The sequence below is a fragment of the Vicugna pacos genome, chromosome 14, assembly GCF_048564905.1.
Source record: "Vicugna pacos chromosome 14, VicPac4, whole genome shotgun sequence".
Classification (NCBI taxonomy): domain Eukaryota; kingdom Metazoa; phylum Chordata; class Mammalia; order Artiodactyla; family Camelidae; genus Vicugna; species Vicugna pacos.
The window spans coordinates 44,083,033-44,108,225 of NC_133000.1; the positions used below are offsets into that span (position 1 = coordinate 44,083,033).

The 25,193-nt window shown below is 33.4% G+C and overlaps 1 protein-coding gene across 1 annotated transcript in view; it reads right to left on the reverse strand.

Moving 5' to 3' along the window:
• Positions 1–25,193, reverse strand: part of DACH1 (dachshund family transcription factor 1) — a 393,411-nt gene that overhangs the window by 204,607 nt on the left and 163,611 nt on the right. The window contains exon 2 of the mRNA XM_006210279.4: positions 19,924–20,039. Coding sequence (XP_006210341.2) covers positions 19,924–20,039 — 116 coding nt within the window. The remainder of the gene's footprint in view (positions 1–19,923; positions 20,040–25,193) is intronic.

The window sequence follows — 25,193 nt, forward strand, 5'->3', positions numbered from 1 at the left end:
ACTTCTGAGTTATAAAAATCTTAAACCTGCTGTAAAGCACTCAATTCGATTTACATAACCACAGAGCTGACATTCCTTTTAGGCTCCTCTGTTGGGGATTATTTTGACATGTTTTAAGGCAACATAAAAAGCAACTGTGAAAGGAAGACATGTATCATTTTACACAGGAATTCATTCCTGCCTTAAGACTGGACTTTCAGACTTTAATCTGAACCTCTTTCCTTGAACTGGAAAATATCTTTTAATGGCCACTGCCTGTCTGATTTTACAGTACTATTCTTCAGATGCTCATATTTCTAATAACATTGATGCTTTGTCTGTTTGTGCTGTGTGTTTGAGTCACTGGCCTTTGTACACAATTTCAGCTCAGCGGTACCCATCCAAGAACCAATATCCATGGTCTACAAGAAACGAATACAATTTTGGTCAACCATGACTGAAACAACTATAATTTCTTAGGAACCTAATGATGCAGACAGCATTCTACAAAACCAACATAGCTTGCTGTAGGGAATTAAAAATAAACAAATAAAATAAAATCAATCGTACATTGAGTGAAGTTTTGATGTATAAGTGCTGGCAGCCAAAATTGCCCAGAGCACAAAATGAGCTGTGCCGTTTGATAATTTGCTTGATTCACTATGTTGCTACATGCAGGGCATTTTATGCCTGACTTATATTTAGTCCAGTCACCTGCTTAATGCTAGAAGAATTATAATTATACACAAGGGGTTTGACCATATAGCATGTCAATATTTCAGATCTGACATAAAATATGTATATTCACTTGAGATTTAACCATTAGAAATATTTTTAGAAATAATCTGATCTACAATTATAATAAATCAAAAAAAGTTCTATTTTTACTAGAGATAAGTTATGCAAATGCACTGAGGTCATGTGACAATAATAGCCCCTAAAGTAAATACAGGCGAAAACTCATTGGTGTGTAGTTATGAATTCAAATTCTCACTCGGCCATTTTCTAGCTATTCTAATCTTGAGCAGCAGACCCGAGTCCCAATTTCCTTTTGTGAGCTGGGATTTTATTACATATCACAAAAAGTTGTTGGGATATAATATGATATAAGGTATGAATGCTTAAAGATAAGTTAGAACTTTAAATGACTCTCTAAAATAATCTTCTATTTTATGTGTAAACTGCTTTTTGTTTTGTCAGCTTGCCTTAGCAGTTACAGAAACTCAGTCTTTTAGCCTGGGTGATTATTTAAAACATAAATTACCATCATGAAAAACAGAGAAATCAGCTGAGTTTGATATGGAAGAAATGACAATGAGTTCAACTTTTATCACTGACAAGTTTGAAATGACAGCAAGAAATTCAAGTACAAATCTCCAATATCTAGTGATGGATATAAAATGGTTTGGAGAGAATTATGGATAAAAATTAAGATAATAATGAAAAAGATCACTATAGAACAGAATCTAAGTGGTGAAAAGCAAAAAGATAAATTTTAAATTTCTTTGTTTTTCCCAGTAATACTTTGACTACAATGTCTTGTCTTGAGTAAATACGCACTTAATTACTGGAAAATGTCTTACTACATGGCAAAATCAACTTCCTAGGATCTTTTAAATGTAATGCATTAGGTAAAATGTAATGCTTTTATTATTTTGTTGCCAAATCTGCCAAAGGATAAATTTAAGCATCAGGAAAGAATGAACATTGTTTAAGCTGTGCCCTGGAATGTTATGGCCATTTCTGCACAATAGAATGATTAATGAAGTATTACTCAAATAGACAATCATGTATTAAATGATCCAAATTAATACATCTAAATTTGATTTAATCAAATGTGTGTATTTTAGATTTCAAATAACTAATTCAACAATTGCATTGTTACTGTATAATACTGAAAAGGAGTATAAACTTGTGTAATTCGCTAGACTATACATTCCCCAAATAAAATATCAAATAAAAGGTTTTAGATAAAATGACTCCTTGGAATTGTTTATTTTTATTTTGTCAGCATATTGAACCTTAGAACTAATAATAATAACAATGCTTGTGAAATTATCCCAAATGTACAAAAAAATAAACCTTGTATAACACACCTGGAAGAGAACAGCCAGGACATTTATAATGAGATATCAAAGCCAGGTAGTCCACACAGCTTCTCAGTGGGCTAATATTTGGAACTTTCTTTTTTGCTCCAAAAGTCTTTCTATTTCATGAGTGACATTTATTTGTTCTACCTTCTAGAACAATGAAGAATTAATCTACATCCTTTATTAAATATCCAAAGACAATGATTGTGCCCTTCCCGTAAAGCCCCATTTCTTCTCTAAATATCTTCATTTCCTTCAACCAATTCTGATTACCCAATTTGGACAAATTGTTTTCTATTGTCACCTCTCAAGACATAATAACCATAGATGGGCACAATGCTGTTGATACGGTCTAAGCAAGCAAGGTTGTTGCCAAAACAGGGCAATATGTAGAGCTCATTAGCTCCCACATCATTTATCCAATTTAAAATGGACTGAAGTGAATCATCATGTTGGCAGTAGTACATTGAGGTTTTACTCCCAGATGCAAAAATCATACTTAGGTTAAAAACATCAAATGTTATTGTCAAAAAAACACAAAGGCTAGGGTGAAATGGATTTTTGGTGAACAGATATTTTTAAAAATCATAATCAAATATAATAACCATAAATGGACACAATGCTGCTAATAAGCATGTGAGGCTGTTGCATAGTGAATTAGGAGACCAGCTTGGCAGTCAGGTTAACAGTCTTGATCAAGAAAAATCAGTGCCAAAATTTACTCATCTGTAAAATGGAAACCATAATAATACCCAAAGACATATTATAGGGATTAAGTGAGCTAATATATGGAAAAGAGCTTAGTAACTGAAATATACTAAATCCTAATAGATAGTAACAATAACTAATACTCTAGTGATCTGAAAATTACACATTCATTGATCAGCCAATAATTACCTTGAATCTTCAGTTATCACTCTCATGATCAATGTAAAACCCAACATTTATTTTTTTCACAAAAATATTACTGAATTTACTTTTTATGTACTTGTGTTATACAAATAAATTTTCTGTGTCAAATCATATCCATTTCAAGCCAATATCAAATACTACTTTCCACAATGATGACAATGGTTATCCTGTTAACCCCTAGTTTTTCTCTTCCTCTTTAGAACACCTATAGTGCTTTTGTATAACTTTCTGGGTAATTGCCACTTTGTACCTCCATTTATAGTTTATTAAGGGGCAATGTCATTTATCTTTGTAACTCCTAAAACTCATGAAAATATTTGTTGATAAATTAATAACCACTTCTAATGTATATATTCTGAAAATGACTTCCGATATAGTTAAGAGTATGTTTCATGATAACAAATACAACAAATATTCATTTCAGATTACCTGCAAGCTTAAGATATTGTATTTAATGACCAAATATCCCTTACTTGTTTAGAAATTAGGGATGTGTGTGAGTGTGTGTACATGTATAACTACTCTAACTGAGAAAAAAACATTTACCAGAAGTAGACAGAGGAATTAAAATCAGAAATAGCAGAGACAATGGTTCAAGAACATCTTTTGCTACTTTGTTTCTCTAATCAGACTTTAGACTCTGCTAAACACAAGGTATTATTAACAACCTTGACATTTAAACTGTTTCAAATAAGATTCAAGAAGAAAAAGAACTGGGCAGAGGAGGAAGAGAAAGCAAGAAAGCTAGGCTGAAAAGATAGATAATTCAGGTTGGGGAGCAGAGCCTGGGTTCATATGAAAAACATAAACAGATTTTTTTTTAATTGGAGGTACTGGGGATTGAACCCAGGACCTCATGCATTCTAAGTATATGCTCTATCACTGAAATATATCCACACCCCCTATCCCCACCATCTAGATACATCTTTGATGCAGCAGTTAAATATCTTCTGGTCAAAGGGTTATTGGAGAAAGGCTTCAAGGATTAACAACTAAACAATTAAACATAAAATATTATATCACTGAAATACAGAGACGCTCAAACTCACAAATTTAAGGAAATTTACTTTTTGGTTGAGGTTAATCAAGGACCCACATCCCCTTAAGACCCCATTTGTATAGTTTCCCAAATATTACAACTCTACTAGGCTTTTAGAGTCAATACAGATAAGAAATAGAGATTCTAGAGAATCCAGTTGTTCAATTATTTTTAACCCAAATCGTTATTCAAAAATTCGTTTTCTCAAATAAGATAGCCATGCAGATTTCAAAGAGTGCAACATGTAAAGTTCATTAATACTCATCTAATTTTTCAAATCTAAAAGGGATTTAAATGACTCACTTACTAGCAAAAGTACATTGAGGTTTGATTCCCAGATGTGAAATTTGAGTTCGGTTGCAAATACCAAATGCTATTGTTAAAAGTCTCCTGTGTGAAGTAGATTGGTGAATACACGTCAAAAAAAATCATGATCAAACCTGGCACTTTTGTTGACAGACTTTGTAGTGAGGTCGAAGGTGTAATTAGGCCAGAAAATTACTTTCTCACTATTAGAATTGTTCCCTTCAGGTCTTGAGTTATCAGTCCAGAAAATTTCATTAAACACTAAATTCACTTTAAGACAACTGTCAAAATTAACCAGAGGTGAGTCAAGTCAAGGTCCTAATATTCAAATCTTTCATTTGGATTATGAGATTCGGAGTGAAATAAAAAATGGTAGAGGTTCATCTTTCTATCAAGACTAAACTTTGTGAATTTCAGAAACAACTTTTTTCCCCTCTTTGGAAAACAGGATGAAGTAGAGTAACAAAATAAATGCAGAATTTGAAATGATTAATAGGCATAAATTATGAAAATTATTTCTATTTCCTGTTCATTGAGATCTTAATGTGAAAATGGTAAAAATCCAACCATTCATAAGTATTTCAAATACAATAAAAAGGGGGAAAAAGAAAACTAAACTTAGGTTCTGAATATTAATATGAAATTTGAAATGATACTAATGATGGAGCTGTGAATCCACCACACTTGCTTTAAAAGAATTCCAAGACAGTGTACTATATTTATAAACAACTGGTTCACCGCATTTTGAAAAACAGCAAGACCTAGGATATTCTGGTACATAGTTATTATTTAGGTGAGCAAGGACTCAACATTTATAAACCAAAAAGGAAAGATGTTACATGACACAGTGGAATTATGAGAAATGTTCTTCTATTTTCCAAAATGTAACAAAAATAACTGAAGAAATCAATATTTAAAATATAGCTTCAACTATTTTGCCAGTTATATCAAACAGTTTAGAGTTAAATAAAGTACAGTGAAAACTATCACTATAATTCTTGGAGTCAAGAGCCTACACTGAACTGCCTTTGGATGCCAATTGTGAGAATGCCTCAACCGGGTAAGGTGTCAATCGCACAGACAAGTAATAACAGAGATTTACTACAAGTAAAGAGTAGGGCAAATGAAAACCCAAAAGTGAATGGTTAATAAAATACAAGAAATCATGTTTTCAATTATTTGGGGTAAAATAATATGCTTAGGACTTAACAGGTAATACTACAGTGTAAAGTTCAGAAAGAACTCTAATAGCATGAAACACTTGTCAGGTAGCATTCCGTTATTTAGCAAACAAAGGGAGATTAAAAAAGAGTCTTAATAGGCTTTTCCATAAACACTTAATAAAAGGATAGTCAGGTTAGAATTAAAATTCATAGTAGCTTATTAAGGAATTAAGTTTGATTATGAAAATTCTGAAATATAATTTTAACACCCCTCACTATCTTTTTGCTGCCTCTGTACTAAGCCTTCTAACCAAAGCACTGAACAGCTCAACTCTTTAAAATACAACTATTTTAAAATAGCTCCCAGCCCATACTAAACTAACATTTAGAATGCTTACAAGAATCTGATTTATCTGTCCAATACGTGAAGTTGTGTTGTTTTTCAAGTTATGGTAATGAAAATTTGAAGTATTCTTTAAAGATTTGACTCAATTCTTTAATGAGAAAATTTATTTCAATTCATCCTGTTTCAATTCTATTTAAAATATAAATGGTATCTGAAGAGATTAATGCATTCTTTGGAATGAGAGGTACAGGGTTTATAATTAATTATCCATCCCTGAGTTCAGTCCCCAAGTGAGCTCTTCTCTTCAATTTGAGCAAGTTATTTAAACTATTTGAGCCTTTGTTTAGTTGTATGTAAAGGGATAAACAATACCTCCTTCTTAGTTTGAGCTGAGAAATAAATTAATCTTTAGCTATTAACAAATTTCCTAGCATGTAGTAGTTGCTCAATAAATGTTTTCATTCCCCCTTATTTTAATCAATTAAATATATTGATTGATTAAGTCATTTTAAATTGAAGTGTAGTTGATTTACAATGTTGCATTAGCTTCTGGTGTAAATCATTTTTTAATTTAACAATGCTTTGAATAGATACCATGGTAGCAACTGAAGACAGAGTGGCGAAAAATATAGACTATTTATTCTATGTATAAAAGTGCTTAGAAAATTTTAGTAAAATGTACATGTATCTGATAAGTTGGTTTTGTTTCTTTACATTGAATAGTATATATAGACAATGTTTTACAGTAAATATACAATATAACAGCAAGAATATCTGTAAAAAAGACATACAAGAAGTACATGTAGATTAATTCAAGCAACAGTTCTGAAGCAAATCTCAAATACTTCCACTTACAAAAAGATTCTCTTTTTGTGTTTTAGGTCTCTAATATGACCATGATTCTTCTAAGTGACATGATTAAGATAATAAATTTTAAAAAGGTTGAGTGTTTTCTAAAAAGGAAAGCTCCCTTTGAATATATTAATAGGATTTCCAAATATGTTACTTAAGATATGCACATTGCATTTAAGAAATCCATACTAACTTATAGAGGAAATAAAAAATTAGTCGAAAATACAATGATTATTAATGAAAAGATGACATAAAAAATATGTCAAAATAATGAAGAATCACACATACTAGTTAACATGGCATTTCAGGACCAAAACTAAGTGAGATTAAGTTTAAAGAGAAGCAGCTGCTGATGGAAAACTCTAGGTACAAATATTTTCCCATACAGAACAGAGTAAATATTTACTCATGAAAGACCATTAACTCAAGGTATTTTTAATAATATTTTTGAACTATTTTGGGTTTATTTATTTATTAGTGGAGGTACTGGGGATCAAACTCAGGACCTCAGGCACATTAGGCATGCACTCTACCACTGAGGTATATCCTCGCCCCCTAATAATATTTTGTGAAGAGAAAGTGAAGAAATAAAACAGCAGCACACTCAATTCTTTACATAGATAAGATCCTCACTTTAAATATCTCTGATTCATATAAAAAAAAGAAACACAGACAGACAATGGTAGCCCATGTCACACATGTTTAACTATAATCCTGAAATTTAAGATATTAATGCTAAGAACCCCAGAAGCAATATATTTTCTTGAATTCAGGCCAAGAACAACAGTGGTCTAGGCAAAATTAGCTGGACAGTTAACACATTCAAGGAAAATAAAGATTACTGTTAATAATATGGAATAGTACGCTAATGGGAGTGATGATACTGACCATTTTTATGATCAATTTGAAGAATATCAAAAAAAAAAAGCAATCTGCTCATTTCATTAAAATAGCAATGTTGGTATTCGGGAGAAGTGCATATTTCTAAAATGTCTACCTTCCAGTAGTCCTCTCTCATTGATACATATAGCATTTTATTATGGATGATTGATGTGAAACTCACTGTAATTTCAAAAATTCATAGAATATTATTATGTCATGAAATCCATGCCGAGAAAGCAATTGCCGTTATAAATCAAAAAGACAACTCATATGGACAGGTCATATGGTAACGGGTTCTCCTTGGAATGGTATCCTTAAATGTAATTTATTCAATAAGTAACTTAAAGGTTAGGTGTAATGAGATGAATCTCATGCTCAAATAACTTCAAAATATTGTTATATTGAAATAGTAAGAGATTAATTTTCTTGGAATTTAGAGATCCTTGCATTTCTATTAATTTGAATTAACATGGTCCCTTGTAATTCTTCTTAAATGTTTTCACCCTAATATAATCTCCTAGAAGGATTTCATTAAGCAATACAAGATAATAAATAATACAAAAGGCATTTCCTGCTTTAGTAGAGGAGTAAAGGTATCCAAATAGGAGAGCAGACTCCTACATTTTCACATTTGGAAAATAGTTTGTTTTAATAGGGAAAAGAATAGTTCAAAAATAGGGAATAACGTGTTTCTAGAGGGATTTAAGCACTTTTTCTTTAACATTAAGTCTTATACATGTTTAAAGAGAGTCTTGATGACATAGCATCATATTTGCAAGTTTAACCCAAAATAGCAATTTATAATTTCATTGCCCTTTGGAATAGATAGAGTCTTACAACCCTTTTAATGTTTACAAACTCAACCCTGTTTCTTTAAGTTATATCCTTATATCCCAGGAGGCAAACTCAAATCATTAGAAAATACATATTTAGAAAAATAGTCTCTCCACATATATTTGCATTTCTTAAAGGAAAACTAATGGAAATATGTTTGATGGGATGATATTCTATCAAAGGATTTGATGTGAGGAGACATTTCTGTGAATTAAATATGAATCATAAAATTCTATATATCACGATGATCAAAAAGTAATCAGTGACATGAGAAGGGCATTGTATCAGGTGAAAATATTTTTTTTGAGTTAATTGCAAGATACAAAAGCAATTTTTTAAAAAACTGAGGAAGTGATTATAATCTGATTCCATAAATCTAGGAAAGGACTCATCATTTCCAGAACTGATGTGTTCAAACTGAGAGATAAATAACTGGTAATCTAATTGAAACAAGGCAAAAGTCCTCTTTTGAGAATCATAGTAATAAAACTAAATATCAGATGACATCTTGCTATATGTAAGACTTCACAGAACATTTTGTGATACATTAGCTCATCTGTCCTTCTCAAAGTCCTATCAAATAGGAGATAAGGCAGATCTTATGACGGTTGGTTTGTAGATTATAAGTAAGTATCTCAGAAGGCAGCTTGATGTAGGAAAATAACTAATAAATTGGAGTCAGAAAATGTGAATTGAAAACTGTCTCTAGCATATAATAGTGAAACTTTCAACAAGTCTCTTGGCTTTTTTCCCCTTCTCTAAAATAATATTTTAGGTAACATTATCTACCCTTTGATGATGGAACAAGTGAGTGCAGACAGTTATAGTCAAGGACATGTTGCTAGAAGTGATAAGGAAGAGAATGAAAACCAGACTTTTCAGTTCCAAGTTAGGAGACACATCACAATATCATATTGCTTAAAAAAGACATAAACTTTAAAATGAGACCTAATTAAACTTTTTAAATTATAACATTTTTGTGATTTTGCACAGCAAAGCAAACTGTAAACAATATGAAAAGACAGTCTATGGGATGGGAGAAAATATTTGCAAATGATGCAACTGACAAGGGATTAATTTCCAAAATTTATAAGCAGCTCTCACAGCTCAATATCAAAAAAAATTAAAAAATGGGCAGAAGATCTCAATAGACATTTCTCCAAAGAAGACATATGGATGGCCAAAAGGCACAGGAAAGATGCTGAACATCACTAATTATTTAAGAAATGCAAATCAACATTAAATGAGGTATCACCTCACACCAGTCATAATAGCCATCATCAAAAGGTCTACAGTGGGGAGGGTATAGCTTAGTGGTAGAGCATGTGCTTAGCATGCACAAGGTCCTGGGTTCAATCCCCTGTATCTCCATTACATACATACATACATACATACATACATACATACATACATAAACCTAATTACTTCCCCCCCAAAAAAAACAAACAAAACATTTTAAAGTCTACAAACTATAAATGCTGGAGAGGGTGTGGAGAAAAAGGAATCCTCCTACACTGTTGGTGGGAATATAAATTGGTACAGCCACTATGGTGGACAGTATGGAGTCTCCTTAAAAACTTAGAGACAGAGTTATCATATAATCCAGCAATCCTACTTCTGGGCATATATCCAGAGAAAAATCTAATTGGAAAAGATACATGTACTTCAATATTCATAGCAGCTATTGTATATACAATAGCCAAAGCTTGGAAGTAAACTAAGTGTCCATTAACAGAATGAGTGAAAAAAGAAAATGTGTATGTATATACAATGGAATACTAGTCAACCACAAAAAGGAATGAAATAATGCCATTTGCAGCAAACGGATGGACCTAAAGATGATCATACTAAGTGAAATAAGTCAGACAAAGACAAGAATCATATGATATCACTTAGATATGGAATCTAAAAAATGACACAAATGAACTTATTTACAAAACAGAAACAGACTCACATATACAGAAAACAAACTTATGGTTACCAGGGGGAGAAAAGAGAGGGGGAATAAATTGAAACTTTGGGATTGGCAGATATAAACTACTATGTCCAGAACCAATAAACCACAAGGTCCTACTGTACAGTATAGGAAGCTGTGTTCAATGGCTTGTAGTAACCTGCAGTGAAAAACAATATGAAAAAGAGCATATGTGTGTATGTGTGTGTGTGTGTGTGTGTGTGTAACTGGAATCACTATGTTGCACACCAGAACCAAATATAACATTGTAAATCAACTATACTTCAATTTTTTTAATGTTTAAGAAAATGAACTTTAAAGAAAAATCAGCAGAGATACAAGGATCAAATCCATTGTGGTCTTATCTAAGAATACAGCTTATGGTAGCTTTAGTTAAAATCTGAAATGGCACAAAAGTAGATCTGCAGAGTTTAATCTACTGCATGTATTCTTAGCCATATATCAACAAGTGAACATGATAAAATGCTTCCACATTAATTATACTGACTACTTCCTTAATGAAGTGCAAAAGTGTTTGCGTAATCCGATCAATGTATTGAATTAGGTTACAGTTTTATCATTTTGAAAACTGGCTTATTGTTTGCTTTACAGTATATGTCAATTCATTTCCAACAATGGCACAGCATACAGCTGTAATCAATTGAAAGCCATCTTCACTTTTAAGGTCTACTACCATTTGTAGTGTGCATATTTCTAAAAGCACTATATGATAGTTTGAACATATATTATAACAATAGCAATGACATTTCATATCCGTAAGACTTATTCGGTCCACAAACAAAAATTTATAAAAATAACTTATTGAAAAGTAAACAGGTAATAATCAAATTTTAGTGTTTACTACCTTTATTAAGAATACCTATCCTTTATTAAGAATACCTATAGGGCACATTTATTTGAATTTGAGTAACTTGCAAAACTAAGACTTCCTACACCTAAGCTATATGATTTTTAAAGTTATCAATTTTCTTCTTAAAGCAAATGGAATTAGTATGAGCATACAGAATTAGCAATAATAATCAGTAACATTTGGATCAGCCTGTTTAATTACAATAATAATACTTTATTTTTGTCTAACTTCATCATTTATAGAATGATGTTATAAATTGTGTCATTTGACATTCACAGCAGTTTAATGAGAAAAATAATTTTGATATAATAAAATGATTCTTTTTTACAGAGGAAGGAAATAGAGTATCACTATATTCAACTGGCTTAATTATCACACATTTTAGAAGTTGAATCTTTGGAAGATTTTCAGGAATTTCAAGAACTGACTTCTTTCTTGGAGATTAATTTTTTAAAGTGGAGAGTCAAATCAAAGTAATTTATATAAAGTTTAAGGTTTTTCATTTAAATACCTTTATGAGTTCATGTCTTTCTACTATCATTTCTGATAACCTTTATTGGTTAAAATAATACTATTTCTTTCCATCCTTTGTTCCAAATCTTACCACAGCCAAAAGTATTATTTTATGTAACATCCAATGAGTGTCATTTCCTCCTATCTATTAATTTTAGAGCTATGAACCACTTTGTGGAGTCCTGATGAAAGAAAAGCAGAGAGAACATAGGAGGAAAAAGCATTTAAACATTTCTTTCAATTGGATAAAAAGTATTTGTTAGTCTACCATTGTTATAGTCTTACCTATGAGTTAACTATTCCATCATGAAAACCAGTGTTACAAACAGTATTATAGCTTGTAAATATGAAGCATTCATCTCAAAAAATAATTTTTAAAAACTGTCTCAAAAACTATGAACAAATATAAGCATATAAAACCCTGAAGAACAGATGCCCTTTAATCAGAAAGACGCCATGCCAAGTTTAGAACAATAATTCCAGGTAAAATAAAATAAAGTCATCAAATTTTATAATTAGAAGGGAACAAGATTATCTTATTCAATCTACCTCCCTTCCATGAAAAATTACCTTCAAATTTCCCTAGCAACAGTGATTACTAAGAGAGGAAATGGATGACTGATGGCCAGGGAAGGAACGAATTTTTTTTAAAACTGTTATACTATTGTATCATGAACAACATAGCCTATAAACAGTAATTAAGTATAAGTACTATGGCTAACAAGTTTTCATTCCACTTTGCTCTTGAACCCTTCTTTCAGAAGGAAAACTTACGGTTTTACAAGTAATGAGCTCCATACTTAGTTCTCCCTGTAGCAAGACTCTCTCTCATAGAAGCTAGTGCAGAACTCTCTGTAATCACTGTGCATCAGTTAGATTTCTGTCCTTGGAAGAGCACAGTATGAATCTACTCCACCATCCACTTTCAGACAGTCTGTAAGTCTTCCTAAGACTAAACATCACCATCATTTCCAAATCCCTATCATCCAGGCTATTCTCTCAATGCTCACAGTCTGTCAATGTCCTGCTAAAAACTGCAGTGCCATGACTGAACATAATACTCCAGGTGTCATCTGAAATGCAGAGTAAAGTTGTATTGTTGTTTCGTTTTATCTGGGTTTTATATTGCTATCCATTAAGCTCAGGTTTATTAGCACATCGTTGATTTATATGATTGCATAACCAAATAAAATCCTTCAGTGTTTTTCATGTAGAATGTTTTCAAATCGGATCTTAAGTTCATTCATGACTAGGGCAATAAATGTTTTAGAAAACTGAATGCAGGTTTTTTAATACTGCTACTTTTCTGACATTTGCCAAGTTGACTTGAAACATTTGGTCCTGTCAACACTTGCAATTAGCAACTCTACATCTTTACAAAAAAGAGCATAAAGTTGTAAAACATATCCCCCAAATGCATGAGAAAATATTAAAAAATTTCAACATGATATGGTTAAATCCTTAATAACAAAGTTGGAGCACTTCATTAAGGGAAGAAGTTGAAGCTTTGAAGTTAGCCTCAGAGGGGAAAGTCTATCAAAGACTGAGAAGGAGACTAAACAAAGAATTCTGTTTCTCTTGTATGACTTCTGTTTGACAACTTCGTTAGGAATATTCACAATATATCTATAGTAATGTTGGTTGCTTGTCTTGAATGAACATTATTTAACCTACTTCTCACTTCCCTTGATTAGGGAAGGGAATAAGGAAGTAATAGTGCAACTTACTGGTCAAGAAATTAGAGCAGGCACTAAAAGATGACATGTGACATATTGTACAACCAAGGGACTAGAACACTGTATGAGAACCCCACAAGTAAATGGCTAATCTACAAAGCGCCTGGTAATCCACACACCATTTACCATCATAATCAAAAATCGACTCAAAATCTGATTTGCTTTTCTTAATGTAAACAGACTTCTGTCAAAGGAGGCATCGTATTACTAAAAAAGAAGCCAATAATACCTTGCAATTAGTCAATTAAGTATATTAGCAACTTCATTAATGCAAATCTACTGAGAGAGAAGTTTAAGTAGATTATAATTCTGACTATGGCCCAATGTAGGCATATGAGACCACAGAACTCAATAGGAACTCGGAAGAGAGAAACAAATTAGGGAAGAAAGGACTGTAATTTTCTTCTAAATTAAGTAGATGAGAGGCCTGTCCAGAAGTCTAGTAATATGTGGTTACTTAATTAAATCTAAAATAACAGATCTTTGCTCTAAGAGCTCAGGGAGAAAAAAAGATTTTTATGAATGTCTATGCTAGTAACAGACCTGGGGCATATTGTGATTTGACTGAACTACTTGATATTAATGTATATTACATATATAATAAAGTAAATATATTTATCATCTAGTTGCTCATAACAAACCAATATTTATATTCTGTTAAATTATGAGCTACATTTTATTCATATATGTATTAAATTAGTTCTTTATTACGGTACTACGAGTTCACTATAGATATGGAGGAATTGCAAAGGCAAATATGTTCTATGTTGCCATTTTATTCCTGTAGATATTGCTTCTCTAGAGCATCAGTCTGGAAATATAAATTTCTCCAATTGTGGATGATAATGCTTAAATGTAGTCATCATAATCCATAAACAAACAAATAAACAGTGCCTTCCATTTACTTAGCACACCTTCTTTAGGCGCTAGTCTCTGCGTCTCTAATCTGGAGCCTAATTGTGCTTAATAGGGTTTTATAAGCTGCATTATAACACCACTGTTTAAATTTGTAACTCTGAGGCACAATCATTTATCTCAGAAATCCTTTACTAAACATATGTTAGCCATACTCATTGAAAAAATATTTACTTTGAATATCTGCATTGTGGCAAGCAGTCGTCCACGTCGTAAACAAAAATGTCCAAAATCTGTTGGTATGTGTGTCTTCCACACCACACTTGGGCCTCGCGTAATACCTCAACCTGTGGCTTTCTGGGTGTGGAAGGCTGATAATGATCCTCAAAGTTATACCCACATGCTAAATCTGGGAACCTGGGAATGCCACTTTAACTGGAAGAAGAGTCTTTGCAGTTGTGATTATGTTAATGACTTCAAGATGGGGAGATTATCCTGGATTCACTGATGGGCCTTAAATGCAATTGCAAGTGTCCTTGCAAAAGAGTCAGAGGGATATTTATACATACACACACACAAACACACACACACACACACACAAAGGGGGTAAGGTAGAAATTAGAGCCACAAACCAAGGAAAACTGGCAGTCTCCAGAAGCTCAGAGGCAAGGAAACATACTCCCCTGAGGCCCGCAGAGGGAGTCTGGCCTTGTGGTCACTTTGACTTGACCCAACAGTGCTGATGTTGAACCTCTCCAGAATTGTGAGAGAATAAATTTCAGTTTATTTTAGTCACCAAGTAGGTGGTAATTTGTTACAGCAGCCACAGGAAACTAATACAGTGCCCAATACAAATTTTAAAACTGAATAAATTACATGATGAAGTTTAGTGTTCTGGCTGGCCTTCCACAAAAAACGGAAAGAAGATGGATTACTTTATCTCTTTATTTTTCTCTTCAAGAAAAATTTAATGGGAAATGTGCATGAAATACTGATAGCCTCAATGTACTACCTTCAAAATGTCCAGTAATTAAACTTCACACACGTTCCCTACCTATAAATGTATGAAAATACATACCTACATGCACTACATAAACAACAATGGTTTAAATAGTCTGTATCCTATTTACTCTTTGAGTGAGACATTCAATAGATTGTGATGCTTAATTTATTAGTGAAGACGATCGATCCATTTGTGGCTGTTTCACTGGTGCATTCTCTGTTATCCTTACTTGTGAGTCTCCCCAGGGAGTAAAATGCATTTATTGCAATAAACTTCTCAGCATGCAAGGCACATTTCCACAAGAATTTTTTTTCCTTAGAAGTTGAAATGCTTAATGAATTTTAAATATTACAAATGCTGATATTCTAAAAATGGGTAGTTGGGTGTTGTTGCCAGTTAGTCAATAACATGTAGTTAGAAAAATAAAGAATATCAATTTTGAAAGTATACATTTTTGAATTATAAATCCATATGAGAATATTTTCCTATAATCTTTTTTTAAGATAAGAATGTTTCAATGGAATTAACTTTGGATTAATATTGCTCTGGTCTAGTACTATTTTCAAAATGGTCAAGTTGCATTTATAAGTTCTTATCTTTTAAGCATAGCTCATGCGTGTTTACAATTGCTTTCTTTTTTTATCCTGCAGGCATATTGATTATATGCCTACAAAGTCACAGTGAGAGAAAAGATGTGTCCAAGAAGCAAAACTATAATCATTCAGTCATTTAATTTGAGTATATATGAAAAAAAAAAACAGATAATGGATAACTTTTCTTTTAATGTTAAATGCAAATCTTTGGGACTCACTGAGTTACTTCTTAATACTTATATGGAAATTGCATTTCAAAACTAGTTTGTATTCTGCCCTAAAGATAAAATCAGGAAGTTGGCCAAATATTCTGTCTAAACTGTACTCCTGGCACAAGAGGGGAGTATTTAGAATTCCTAAATAACCCTTTCCTTCATTGTAAAATACACATGATTCTATAAAAAGTATGAATGTTATTGGAACTCTGTTGCTAGGATGAATTTATTCCAAACTGGTATTTATTATCAAAAATGATTTATGACATGTGCTCAGTCCAAGTAAATGTAGGGGGCCCTACAGGAGGTATCGTACTGTGAGATTCTACAAAGAGCTTTCTTTCTTTCATTAACTTCCACTTCTGGTTGCTGTGGCGTCCAGTGACAACCATAAATTTTGGAAATTATCACCATCTGCCCACGCCCTCTTCTAAGGTTACACAGAAGCCCACTTGAACAACCAAAATAGCAAACAAAAGCTCCATAAGCAATCTCAAAAGTTTTTTCTTTTTCTTTTTTTTTTTTTTTAATTACAGATACCTAAATACATAATCCTAGGGGTGGGAAGACACTTTAAAAGAAAATTATCAAAATTTTTTTCTGAGAAACAGATGTCTTGAGGAAAGATTATTACTTAACTCCAATGTTCAACTGTTGAAAAGAAAAATGAAGGCATGATTACAGACAAATTGACAGATTTTTATAAATTGTCGAAATAAATGTATTTTTCCCCCCAGGACGAATTTTGACAACCTTGAAGGTAAATGTGCATCTTTTATGCTTTTCAAATGGTAATACTTGGAATACAAAAGTACAGGTCAATGTTTATCGGCAGTTGACAATTTAAATCTTAGAAAGGACTGGAGATTTGGGGGCCATTTGTTTTATTTTTCCTTTGTCTTTATGATATCTATATGTTTGTTTATTTTTTATTTTGTTAGTTTTAGAAAATGATTTCCAAGTCTTTCAAATATACTGATACAGTTACAGACTCCTGGTAAAAAAAAATTAACTTCAAACTCACAGGTCAAAAACATAATAGAAATGTCATCAAACTAGTTTGCTTAACATCAAAAATACTGACATATACTTTTTTTATTGTCTTTAAAAAATAACACATTTCATCTTTCCCATCTTGAAGAAAAAAATACCATTTTATTTTTAAAGAAAGTAGCAATATAAGTAAAGTCCTGGGACATAAAGTCTGTATATCCATATTGAATCATATTCCCCCAATACATTAAGTATTCCTTGGGAGAAAAGTGATACACTCTTTTGAGAACTATAAAATTTCTTTAAGGCCATTAAATTTCCAGTGAATGTTTTAAGATACTAAATAACATTCTCCAAGGGATGGAAATATTATTCTGTATTCTCCAAAATCTAAACTTCTCCATCTAGGAAAATTGTATGTAAAAAGAGCAATCATATTGAATATGTTAAGATAGTTCATTCATGTGCAACAGCCAAATTTCTGGCAGCTTCAGATCTTTGGATCAACGTCTAAAAATTGAAAGTAAGTGAAATAAGCAACAGTGAGCTCACACATCCTGTTTTAAGGCCATTCACTGGGCTCTACGGAGTATCAAACCTACTTCTTCAAATCATCTATTCTCCTGGTGAGTCTCCATTTCCTCATCCTTCTCTGGAACATGACTGCCTAAGGTCTTTTCAGTGTAATGCTTAATAAGCTTGAGAGAAATTCTGGTTTCTGGGTGTACAACATACTAGGAAGAATGGAAGTTAAAAAAGCATGTCTGAGGAGATAGCACAGCAATTAAAATACATGAAGTGGTCCTGCTTCAAAAATGAATGACCATAATGATGCATCAACTTTAAATTATCTTCAGTATCTCTGTTCACCAAGCCAGGGAAGTGTGTAAGACATTTCAGAAAGAGATCTATCAAAAATGGCTTCATATTTTGATTTTGAGTTTTGGCTTATGATTTTCAGTTGTTTAGAAACTTCATTTACCCCAAAGATATTTGATGGTCTTAATTATGTGAGGTGTTGCTATACTTAGAGTCTGATGACATCATCTTATCTCAATATCGCTTTGGTAATGAAGTATTTAATGTTTTGATCTTAAAATATTGGCAGGCAATTTGGAGCCAGATCTTCCCTATTTTAATATAAAATCAATATCGAATACTGTTCGCCCAAAACATAACTGAGATTAGTGAGAGTTAACACAAACTTATCAAATACAAAGTGAAGATTATTAAAATGATTATTTTCAAAACCCCCAGACATTGTTTTTTGAGACGTTGAAGACTCTTAAATCTTTCTTCTAGTACACTTGAGTCTTTCAATCATAAAACATGAAAAGTTAAGATTCTCTTTCCATTCTGCCTGTGTAGAACCAAAAACCCTACAAATGTACAAATCAGGAAATTTTATCTAGTTAAATAAAAACAGTTAAGACTTAACAAAGTGTTACATACTTTTCTAAATGTCAAATTGGAAATTAGAATTTTAGGCAATGGGGTTCAGCTACTTGAGAAGCATGACAAAACAAATGAAATGATGATACCTGCTCTGTATTTGGGTTGTTTTCAACTATTAAGTTCATTTTTTCTGTTGCTCAATTTTTCATCTGCAAAACTGAGCATAAAAATACAACTCTTCTTTGGAATGTAAGATATTCACTTTGAAGAACCTTTGGTACCTTACTGGAGAAAAGTTAAATATTGCAAAATGAACAGATAACTTCAAATTCAACTCAGTGAATGCTTGATAAAGGTTCACAAAGGTGAACGAATTGTCTCGATTCTCCTGCAAAAATAAAGGTGAGTCATGGCTTCCAAAGAGCCTTCAGCCAAGCATGGAATATGAAATAAGACACCCATGGTTATATCACAGCCTAGAGAAAGACATTTCCATTGATGTGGGAATTCAGAGGAAAAAATGAAGATTGTGTCCTGATCTTGCCAGATTATCTTTGCTGTTTCAGTCATATTACATGTCAATTACATGTTTATATGTATATCTCCTCAATAAGCTTTCATGACAGCAAGAATTAATACAAATATATGTTATCAAATAATAATATCATTATTATTATAATTTTAATTTGCTCATGGGTCTGGATAAAACCTGGAAAGTAGGCAAATGTGTATGAGAGTAAATGAAATAATTAGTGAACACATTCAGTTGGTGAAAATCAAGTGAGTTATTTTTGCATGCAGCACATTACTAAAGTTTTTACGGTATGAAGCTTAGGTTGTTGACTATACTTTTACTGGTACTTTTTCAAAATTCTAGTAATAAACATCTTTCAAATGCTTCTAATAGAAATAGTTTAAGAAAAATAGAAGATATTTCTATTTGACATCATGATGGTCTTTTGCTTGAAAGCATTTCAATCTATTTTGGAGCTCTTATGGATTCAAAAATAAGCTTAGACTCCAGCGGCCTGGGTTTGAATCACTGACAGTGACCAATGACCCGCTGATTGACCTTAGGAAAGTCATTGAATCTGCCTCAATTCCCTACCAGGAAAACAGAGATAATAATTTGTTGTTTGCTATTAGCAAGAGGATGAATTAGAATAATTCCTAGCACTGTGGTCAAATAAACTTCTTTTGTTTTATTTCCCATAAATAAATGATGGTAATCATAATGCAGTTCTGAAATAAATTCTCTTCAGAAACATTATCTTAGTATACACAAAACATAACTGATAAATGTAAATATCCATGTAAGCATAGGTATATATAAAAGCTATGACATTGGCTGATTTTTTTAATATTTTCAGCATAAATAGGTAGCACTCTTACCTGTTGGTGGGATCATCCCAGGAGACATAAGGCCCGGGACAGAATGTGGCATGATATGAGAGTTCTCTGGGGAGGTGACACTTTGAGTCCTCTTAGGAGGCCTTCCAGGTCTAGAACTGAAATAAACAAACAAAAAAAATTTTTTACAATTAAGCTGTTGTCTTACACATCATTTCAAAGTTGTTTCAAGTGGTAACATGGACTGTAAATAAATTTGTTTCAAGGACGGTTGCTTTTGCAGTTAGATGTAATAGACTTCCATCACTAATTAGATTACATGCTGAATTCATTTTCCTCATTGAAGATCAGCCACTCCTGATGCATAATTCATAGCCTGCACCTCGTTACCTGCTTCTTCATATTAATATCTATACACAGTTTGAATTGCCTCGTTTGCATATGCTAAAGTTCTGCATGCAGCCTTCAGCACGAAAATTATGCACTAACTTGTAATAATTATTACAGTCAGCCTGCTATTGATTTATGAGACTTTTAAAAACCAAATATGTGTAGTACTTGTAATGAATGATATTTTAAGGTTCTTCAGGAAATTAAAAGGCAATGGCTGCCTAAGGAAATGTTCTGCTTGTTTGATTTAATACTACAGTTAGCTGGGAGGTGGAATGAAAGAGTGATTCAGACCCATAGCACATTTTTCGATGATATGTTTTATTACTTCGCACTGCTAGCCTGATATCTAGATGATAAATGACAATACATATCTAATGTGTGAAAAGGTCTTGCAATTTCTTTATTTTTTGTCGTTTAAAAGATAAGTCAAGTTATCATTTAACCCTTATTCTATTTAAATGAACAGCCCCACTAGGTTGCCTTACTTTAAATATACTAAAATAAATTGGAAAGGCTTAGGATTATTTGTAGGACATCGCTGAGAAACTGCCAGTATCGTCTCTCATAGCTGCCTTTAGGGTAAATAAAAATACTTTACGTTTGTGTGTTAGCAGTACTTCTCCTTTGCTTGCCTATTGTCCAAGAATAATTTTTAAAATTATAAAAGCAGAAGGTGAAAGGGAGACAGGTAGTCACTATTCTTGTATAAAAATAACATGAAGAATATAATATGAGCCACCTGGAAACAAACGCAATTAGCATTATGTTTCCACTTTTTGTCTCTGCATCATGAATGGACTTTTATGAAATGCTTTCCCATCATTTATCCAGCCAATATGTGTATCAAAACCTCCAGATATATCTTTCATAAGTTAACATTTCCACGTCAGCCTCAGCTAAGATCCTTTGCCTCATCAAAAGATTCAAAGATCCTATCTCTATCATTTATATAAGTAATATATGCAGTCATTTAACAAATATTAGTAAGCAAAGCAGTGCACAGAGGAGGCCAATTTGGAAGGATTAGGTTCTAAGTCTCCAGGAGCTTATACTCTTGCCAAGAGGGACATATCTGGTGTATAGAGGACTATGATGCAAATTAGAATGTGCTGTGTCCAAAGCAAGTTGCCATCTGACCACTAATGGGAAGTTAGACTTGAGGGAGAGTAAGTAAGATTTCATGGCACTGGGAGCATTAGAAAAGAATGCTGAGGAATAAGTTGAACATGGAGAAAAAAAAAAAAAGGAAGAATATACACTCAGTGAGAAAATGAGAAAGAAATGGAAACATGAAAATGTATAGATGTACAGGATTGCGTCCAATGGGTTGAAACAGGTCAAATAAAATGAGGTGTAGAAATCAGTGCTGCTAGACTTACTGCCTAGGGCCAGATCCTGGAGGACTCCAAACCAAGAGCAAATAGACTGTGCATTTGTTTGTTTTGCTGACCAGTAAGCACACTGTCCTGCGTATCCTGAAGCGTCTCTCCGGATACTTCCTCTTACTCTTCAGTATTACTTTTCATCCTCAGCTGATTCCTTAACTCCTGTTATTTGCTTAAAGTCCATCAACAGCCCTCTGATCTTCTCCCTTCTCCCTGAATGATGTCTTTTTATTAGCATTGCTGAGATGTTAAGGAATAACAACTAAATATATTACCTACAGCCTAAATCTTCCTCCTGGGATTCAGACAGATTAATGTCTGTCTACTGGAAATCCCTGCTTGGTTGTTCTGTAATAACCTAAGATTCAGTTTGTGCAAATCTGAACTCAGCATCTCCTCTGTTAAGACCTATTTTCCCTTGGGTTAGCAAAATGGCACCTAATTGACTAAGCCAACAATCCAGGACTCAGCTGTGGTTTCTCCCTTCCTTTGCCTACTCAAACATCATCCCAATGAAGATATCTCTTTAATCCATTCTCTCCATCCCGACTCCTATATTCCAGAGCAATTCCTCATTTCTTATTTGATCTACTACTATAGCTCTTCCAAGACCTACCTGCAGCTTTGTCCCACTCCGGCTGTCTAGATAACTCTCCATACTGATTTTAGAAGGATTTTTCAAAAATGTGAATGTAATCGTGTTTTCCAAATGCTTAAAGATCTCAATAGTTTCCTATAGCACTGCCACTCTTTAGCATGGTACCAAGGCCTTCCAATACTTGGTTGCTGCTTGTTTTTCCAATCTCACCCTTTTATTCTCATGTTCATGGCTTTTATTTGGCCCTAATGAATTTCATAACAGTGTCCCATGTTGCTTTAATTTCCTATTACACTACCTCCATATAAGCTGCCTCCTTTGCCATCAAAGCCTCTTACTACATCAGCCCATCCTAATTCCCATTTCACTTGGCTAAATCTTAGTCATCCTTCTTACTAACCACTTCTAGGGAGCAGTCCTTCTAGGCACTGTGATAGCTTATCTTGAATAACTCTATTAAAGCCCTTTCTGCACTGGCTGTAGTAATCTGTTTATTTGTTTCACTCCCAAGTCTGTATGGCAGAAAGTGTATAAAATATGTCTTTTTTTCCTTAAAGCTTAGCTCAGTGCCTGGGTCACTGTATGTATTGAAACAAATTTTAACCTAAAGTATTAAGTCTTTCCCCCAAATTCCTCATCGATTCCAGTAGTCTCTATGTTTCCAGAAAATGAAAAAAGAGATGTAAAAAAGTCTGGGATTCTGAGTCTAAAGATGCTAAATTTACATCTGAAGCTCAGAGGAAAAGAAGTGTTGGGGGATCTCAGGCAAGATGCCACGGAGAACTTGCGAAAGGAAAAGGAAGTTAAGGTTGGAAAGTTTTAGTCCTTTAATTTGTTTGGCTTTAAAAGAATGAAACTGTTTAGCAGCACTTTATTATTCAGGCCACAGCAGCTGTCCTCACAGCCCTCACTGTGGAGGTAGAAGTAAGGCCACTGAGTAGGGACACTTTTATTTCACACTGTGATTAGAAGAGACCCAGTGGGCTCTTTTCACCCTAGATATGTCCTGCCCAATCTATCACACAGCCTCCAATTCCACCAATAGAGATTCACTGCTTTTAGTCTTGAAGCTTTAAGATCTTTTAAAGCCTTCCATTAAAATGCAAATACCCTTGGTGGCGGTTAACACCTAAAGCCATCAACTCACACCCTACTGGGGATTACTTTACAATTAAGGGAGAGCAGAGTTTTGAGATAGCTACGCAAAGAATGGAGGAAACTGGAAGGAAAGATTCGGAAGGCAAGGCAAGTCACTTATCCTTTTGTCTAAGAACAGGAGGGAATCTCTCCTTGAAATTATACAAGACTACTTGGTTGAGGGGAAGTTACAACATAATTTACTAACAAGATATTCCTCTACCCACCAAGACCTACAGTTAGATCCTCTTATTGACAGGGTTGGTGTTTAGTCTTGGTCACTAACTGCTAGAGGGTTTGACTCTAGAAGATCTAGGACTCCAACCCAATTGTAAAATACTTGAATATTTCAATTACTTTCAGCAAAGCTTCAGGAGACTTCCAGGAAAACACGCACAGGGCAGTGCCCAGAAGCACTAGTATTATGGTCTTGACAGATTTAGCTCTAAACACTGGCTTTACTAATTTACTAGAAGGTATAGACTTGATCAAGCTATCTAACGTCCCTAAATGCCTGATTAAATCAGGATTTTTTTTAAGTGGATTGGTTTGCTTTGCTAGAAATAAGTTACTCTTGGAAAGAAAAACAATAACTTAACTGAAAAGAAGATGTGAAACAATTAGCGAAACATTTCTTTGGGGAATGATCAATTGCCTCAACAGTAGCCACTTCAAACCTTCTGGTCTACACCAGTCATCCAGCTCTACCCCAGAGGATCAGAGCATCTGAACTCTCAGTTTTAATCAAAGCAGAAGACCTCACTTTAATAAATTATTACCCTTAATAGCTCGAATGAAATCAAAATTTATGACTTTAGTAATTGTTTTTGCCAGCTTTACACAGGAGCCACAGTGCAACCTTCAGTGTTTTCAACCATCTGCACTAAAAGAGCAGAGTAATAGCTTAGAGACGCCTACACTTGGTATCTCACTTACTTAGGGGTCCACTCAGGCACAACCTTCCCTGCAGTTCTGAATAAAAAAGATTTCTTTTCCAGATAGATCAGTGGGTAGATGTCTCTCCTTAGTCTACATCATTAAATCAGTCTCATGCTAATTGCTATCTCTCTCCCCAACAACTGTACAATGTTTACCAACCTTGCCTAGTCCATTTAGAATGCTTATTCAGGGTGAAGCCAAAATCTAACTTAACAAAAGGAAACAAAAGTGACATGAATTAATAAGAGGTTAAGTTTATCAGAAGAGTGAGAGATATTTGAAACTTTAGAGGGAGGGTACATGACAGATTATTTTTTAATCCCTAAACTTCTCTATGGACACCATCTTCTGCTAATCTCTTCAGCATTTTTTGAGAAAGTAAGTTCAATTCTCTTCCTGAGATTTGAAGCAGAGAAACATGTGAAATCCAGAAGGAGATTGTGATGGCTATAGATTGGGAAATGCAAAAGTAGCTGCCTAGCAGAAATTCTGGTTCCAAATCCTACCTGTTTCAAGAAAGGAAAGAAGGGTTCCATTCAATCATTCAATTCATTCATCCATCTATTCAACAAGCAATGAGCTAGACATTAAAGCTGCAAGAATAAAGACACACTCCTTTCTTTGAGGAGGAAGATAAAATTAAATGCCCGTGGGATAACAGTGCAGAAGAAAAAATCATGGCAGAAACTGAGCATTGATTTTCGTCTTGGGACACAACAAGCATTTAGGGGTGAAAGCAACTTGCTCCATTAATCTACAAGAGTTCACTTGCCCTCTCCAATCTATTCACCTCAGGAAAGCACCAATTTTGTGCTTATACTTAGCATAATTTTTTTCCAGCAACCTGCTTCTACAAAGCC